Raw genomic sequence first — 6,000 nt, 5'->3', positions numbered from 1 at the left:
AATGTGCGGTGCACACGGTGGCAAATCCTAGGGACCAGTGAAGGAGCCAACTGTGCAAGACAGACGTAACAAAACCAGCACTTCAGAGCCAGTTCTCCTCTGTACTCACCCTGCCTTCCCCCCCCCCCAATCTGGCTTTTATCATTCATACAGAACTTCTATGAACGCTGGTCTCAGAGACCCTGCTGCTCAGGCAATCAGTGGTGCTAGTGACAAGAGGAGCTGAAGGTGAATGCTTGCCCAGTAATAGGGTGAAAGATGCTTGGAAGAATCTGGCTGCTGAATTACCTGTGTTGGCGGTCTTTGTAACGTAGAGCTGTGCTGAGCTGCAGGAGCCACACAGAAGTACGGTAAGTGGCAATCGGTGGCATCTGCTCAGGATGAGGGGAAGATGAGCAGTAGCTTTCCCTTTTGACATTGATTATGGAAGAAGTATCTGGATCAGGGGTGTCCAACCTTTTGGCTTTCCTGGGCCACAATGGCCGAAAAAAATGTTTCTGGGGCTGCACAAATGCAGCAAGACAGAGGAGGGAGCCAGCAAGACAGCAAACATCCGGGGGCAGCAGAGGAAAATACTGCATCACCCTCGACTAGGGCTGCACAAAATACTTCACAGGGCCGCATGCGGCCCTTAGGCCGCAGGTTGGACACCCCTGATCTAGATGGAGCAGAAGGTGCTGGAAGACCAACATCCTGCACCTGTTTATGCTTATGGAGAGGTTTCTGTGTATCCCTTATGACCAGTTCTAGTGATAGCAGCATTTTCATATATTGCATAGGACAAAGCCTTCACCTCGCTCTCTTGACTGGTATTGGTGTCTACTTGTACTCTTCATCCAACTTAATTCACTACAAAAGGTAAGAGAGAAATAAGAGTCTGGTCTTTCAGATCACCTATCCTTCCGGCCTTGGTATGTCTAGGTTACCAGATGTCTGGATTTACCCAGACATGTGCGGGCATCTGGACCGCTTTTCAAAACCTGGCACTTTGGGCTTTGAAAAGCTTCCTCTGCAGATCACTTCAGGAGGCGGCATCCACGCATGCAACCTGATGTCATGTGCAGGCATGTGTAAAGTCATCATCGCTTTGCGAATGAGCGAATTCCTGACCGACGAGAACAGGTTGAGGGGCGAGGAATGAGGCATTATGACATCACAATCTGAGCTCTAGAATGTTGCTACTTAGGATTTTAAAGTGTTCGAGGCTTGTGTAGCTGAGGACGGAGCTTAGGCATTGGTGGAATGAGGCATTATGGGGGCATTGGTGGAATGAGGCATTATGACATCACAGTCTGAGCTCTAGAATGTTGCTACTTAGGATTTTAAAGTGTTCGAGGCTTGTGCAGCTGAGGACGGAGCTTAGGCATTGGTGGAATGAGGCATTATGGGGGCATTGGTGGAATGAGGCATTATGACATCACAGTCTGAGCTCTAGAATGTTGCTACTTAGGATTTTAAAGTGTTCGAGGCTTGTGCAGCTGAGGACGGAGCTTAGGCATTGGTGGAATGAGGCATTATGGGGGCATTGGTGGAATGAGGCATTATGACATCACAGTCTGAGCTCTAGAATGTTGCTACTTAGGATTTTAAAGTGTTTGAGGCTTGTGCAGCTGAGGACGGAGCTTGCAGAAATGGGGCAGGGATGGGAAAAGAATTCGCCGGGACAGGAAAATGAGTTTGGGGAAAAATTTGTCCCTGTGTCATTCTCTATCGAGAAGGTGCACTCCAGCCCTAGGATCAGCAGAGGCTGTCCTGGCTGTTTGGGCATAATTTTTGGAAGACAAGCAACAGAGTCTGTTGATGTTACATGAGCTGCAAAATAAAGACGAGTCAGCATTCTAACTAATTTTAATATTATAATTGATGACAATTAATTATTTAGCGCTGTGGAATCCTTTTTCTTTCAGATAGTCGCTCTGTTCTGTGATTACTGAGAGAAAAAGTCCATGTCACGAAGAAGAGTTTTTAAATGCCTAGGGAAGCATGGACAAAGCCTTCTGTGCAAGACCCAGGCTTCATGGGAGAATTCCTTCACAAAAAGCTGTGGCCGGCTCTGAAATCAGACTCTTCTGGATCGTCCAAGCCCTGCGGCGCTCCTGCTTCATTTTCCACAAAAAAGAGGGTCAAATAACTTTTGAAGAATTTCATGCAGAAGTGATTATAACAATTCCCCCCACCTTCTCTGTAACGTGTAATCCAAACACACAGGCAAGCTGTTTATCTTTGTTCAGATTCAATTTCCCAAGACTCTCTTAACTAATCATAATGAGTGATATAGTCACTGCTCCAGTAGGCTCCCCAATGACATAGCAGCTTCATTTTGAGCCTTATTGTGCTTTATTGTGAATCATTTTTTCAATCTTTCGGTGCTTTGGTTTTATGCTGGGTCCCTTTATTTGAGCCCCTTCTAATGTTTGAGAGACAGCGATGGTCCTAGTGAACTCTGGTGAGAACAGCTGCCTTAATATCTTACTTGCCGGGAGTCTTCTGTGGGTTGGAAGAGCACGCTGGTGGAAACAGCAGGAGCGCCTGGCCTGTGATTTCAACAGCACTAGCAGAGACTGCATGAAGAGTTTCAAAAATAGTAAAGAGCAAAAGTGTCCCGGCAGTTTGCCAGTGGTGACTACAATCAACCTTACACGAGCATGACGCCCTCCCTGGCTCTAATCTGTTTATCACGCAGAGTCAAGATGGGCCATTTCAGTCTTTTATCCAGCCTATCAGATTGTCCGGTTAGTAAAGCACACCTGAACCCCTTGTACAGCGATCAGAGAATCACATAAGGTAATAGAGATGCTGTGTGTGCTTATGCATTGCGATTCTCCCAATTCAGTCATACATTTTCCAGTGGCAGTACGGTCTGCTCATCCATCTTTTCTTCTTAGCTTCGGCTCTGGTATCTCTCTAGCTTCACATCATTTATCAGGATGGGTATAGCTTAATATCCCATTAGAACAGACTTTGCATTGTTTTAATAGAAGTTGCTATTCATTTGTCGAGCACAATATAGGCACAGCCCTTCCAAGTGCAGCTTGCTTGCATTGTGCTGCCGTCTGTTCGATGTCTGCAAGGATTCTATCATTGGTTGAGGCCTATTGTTTGAGGGGGAGGGGGCAGATTCTAATTGTACATGCAAGAATTCAACATCGGATGCCACTCTGTGAATGATTAAATGGCACCAGCCCTTACATGATAATCCGCATCCTAGAGACATAAAAGAGAGGTGGCTATTGCTGCTGCCTGCCGCGTGAATTTTCTTCATTCATTTGTGGTCCAGTCACTCCTGTCCCTGGTGGTCAACTGGTCATTTGACTGAAAGAAAGCTTTGAGTCCTGATGAAAGATTTGCAGCGCTTAAAGTAGGGTTACCCTATTTCTCAAGTAAAAAAAAAAAAAAAGAGGACACGTGACCCCCCCCGCTGTGTCTTCTGTCCAGACTCACCCCACACCCACACAAACTGAGCCGCCTTATCTCCTGTCCCCTCCACTCCCCCTGCGGGATGGGTACCTGTGGGGGCAGTGAGAGTCACCCATGGGTGGGAGTTGTGTCAATCGCGATCCCGCCACAGGTTTTTGGTATCCAGGGGTAGGTTGTGAGCTGCTGGAGGCTCATTTGTCCTCCAGATGGAGCCAGGGCCTTTCCTGTCCCCTCCAGCCAGTGCTAAACAAGCCTTCAGTGGCTTGCAACCTACCCCTGGACCACCAGTATCCACGGCAGGACTGCAATTGATGCAGCTCCCACTCAGGGATGACTCCTGCTGCCGGCCTACAGGTAAAAAAAAAAAAAAAAAATGTAGGCTGGACTCAAAGAGTCCAAATCCCGGACAAACTGCTGGGATAAATCCGGACGTATGGTAACCCTAGCTTAAGGTGCTTTGTTGACATTGTCTGATGGATTGGACGGCAATACCTGTTGCTTCCCTGGTTGCAGCTAGCCATCTCGCAACCTTTGACAAAATGTTCAAATTATGAATTTATGTCAGATGTCGGCAATCACTTATCTGGCTGGTCTAGTCTTCAGTTTCAGCTGAGTTTTGTCATTGACTGAGGCCCGTTTCTGTCTCTGAAAAGAATATTATTGCTTGAGGCCTATTTTTAAGTCTCTGGCTGGAGTGGCATTGACCGAGGCCACTTTTACAGTCTGTGAGAGGAGCATTTGTAGCTGGGGTTAGCGATTTGGTTTCTAGGAGGACTGCATTACTGAGTGCATTTTTAAGTTTATGGAAGACAAAGTCATGTGCAGGGATCTGTTTTGCAGCCTGTAGAAGGGGCTGCTATTGCTTGAGGCTTCTGTTTCCTCCTTCCCCCCCCCAGGTCTTAATCACTGAGCTCTGGGTTCTCATTGGTCAGTGCATGCCAGTGTTCCACCCGCTCATCTGCATTTTTCAGACACTGGAACCAGTGTCGGAGCTCTTCACCTTTTGAATTAATGCCCAGCTGTACTCCACCTGCAGAAAAAAACAGAAATAGACTGTTGCACAGCTACTGAGACCAACGAAGAGGGTGGCAAAAGATGGAGGGCAGCGACTTATATGTGTGATGGGTGGATCGGTGCATGCTTTCCTATAGAGATATGCTCTGATGCTAGGACTCCCTGATAAGAAGGCGATATACCTAGAGAATGACATGGTGACAAAATTCATCACTGTTCCCGTCCCTGTGGATAACCAAGGGAAACAATCCCGTGTCCTTCTTTAGTGTCTGTCTCAACCTCATGGCCCATTCCTGCCCCTGGAGGGAGACTGTGTCCACATCTATGCATGTTATGAAAGTAGTAAGGGGGGGGTCACGAGAAGATTATCCACCCTGGGTGTCAGCACCCATCCTCCTCCCCTCCCCCTCACCTCCTCCCATTCCTCCCCTCCACATGCACATCCCCCCATACCTCTAGTTGAAGTTGTTTGCGCTGGTCAACAACGTGCTCTCCGCGACCCCATCAGCTCTCCCGCTGACGTCACTTCTGAATGCCGCGCGAATGAAGCGACGTCATGGGGAGAGCCGATGGGGTTGCAAGCAACAACTTCAACTAGAGCTATGGGGGAAGGAGGGGCGCGCGCGGAAGGCGGGATGGTGGAAGGAGCGGAGAGGTGCGCATGGCAGGCGGGAGCAGGTGCTAAGACAAGGGCAGGGGAGGGTTGCCACTGCCCTAGGCACCTCACCCTCGCTACACCACTGCTTCAGCCATATCCCTGTAGGAATTACCTAAGATGCAGGAGATCCCTCACCACGCAACTTATTGTACAGAGCAATAATTTAGGGCAAATTTAACATCAAGGAGAGAGGTGAAGACTGGGTCAGAAATAGCCTCACCTATAAAATCATTTGACATGCCGAGGTCATAATCCCACACCGAAACGTCCAGAGTCTTCTTAGCCAATTCATCCTGACGGATTTCATAAAAGAATTCCTGCATAGAGGGAGAACGGACAGCAAGAGAGGGGTGTCCAGTGCTTGCAAGTGTAACATGAGAAAACAGTTGGTGCTAGTTAGAGAGGGAAAGGGGAGCCAAGGACTTCAGATGCATAGGGAGAAGGGACCGGTGCTTTCCCATGTAGAGAGGGAAAGACACAGCAACAGAAACCATAACAGGAAATGAGCTGATGGCCTGTCTAGTTTGCCCATCCTGTCCTACTGAGCAACTCAACAGTTCCCTTCTTCCTCAAAAGTCCTCTGAACTTGTTCAGTGCTTTCTTGAATTCAGATACTGCCCTTGCCTCTTCCACCTCAACTAGGACGTTGTTCTGCACATCCTTTACCCCTTTTTATAAAGAGATATTTCCTTAGACTACTCCCAAATCAACTCTCTTTTTCTCTAATCCTTCAAGCTCCTCCTTTCTGTTGACTATCTGTCTTCTCTTTCCTTCCTGCTAAGGTTTAGAAAGATCTTGAAGCCCATTTTAGTTACCACCTTCTGGACTGACGCCATCCTGTTTATATCTTTTTCAAGGTGCAGTCTCCAGAACTGTATTCATACTCTGAGGTCTCACCAGAGATTATACAG

General features: G+C 47.7%; 1 protein-coding gene across 1 annotated transcript in view; it reads right to left on the bottom strand.

The window, feature by feature from the left end:
• Positions 1-3,906: 3,906 nt before the first annotated feature.
• LOC117348668 (double C2-like domain-containing protein beta) overlaps positions 3,907-6,000 on the bottom strand; it is a 43,160-nt gene continuing 41,066 nt past the window's right edge. Inside the window, exons 8-9 of the mRNA XM_033921032.1 lie at positions 5,310-5,406; positions 3,907-4,447 (exon numbers count right to left, since the gene is read on the bottom strand). Coding sequence (XP_033776923.1) covers positions 4,317-4,447; positions 5,310-5,406 — 228 coding nt within the window. The 3' untranslated portion in view covers positions 3,907-4,316. The remainder of the gene's footprint in view (positions 4,448-5,309; positions 5,407-6,000) is intronic.

The sequence above is a fragment of the Geotrypetes seraphini genome, chromosome 14 (genome assembly GCF_902459505.1).
Source record: "Geotrypetes seraphini chromosome 14, aGeoSer1.1, whole genome shotgun sequence".
NCBI classification, from domain to species: domain Eukaryota; kingdom Metazoa; phylum Chordata; class Amphibia; order Gymnophiona; family Dermophiidae; genus Geotrypetes; species Geotrypetes seraphini.
The sequence above is the reverse complement of the archived record's forward strand: the minus strand, read 5'-3'. Positions and strand labels throughout refer to the sequence as shown.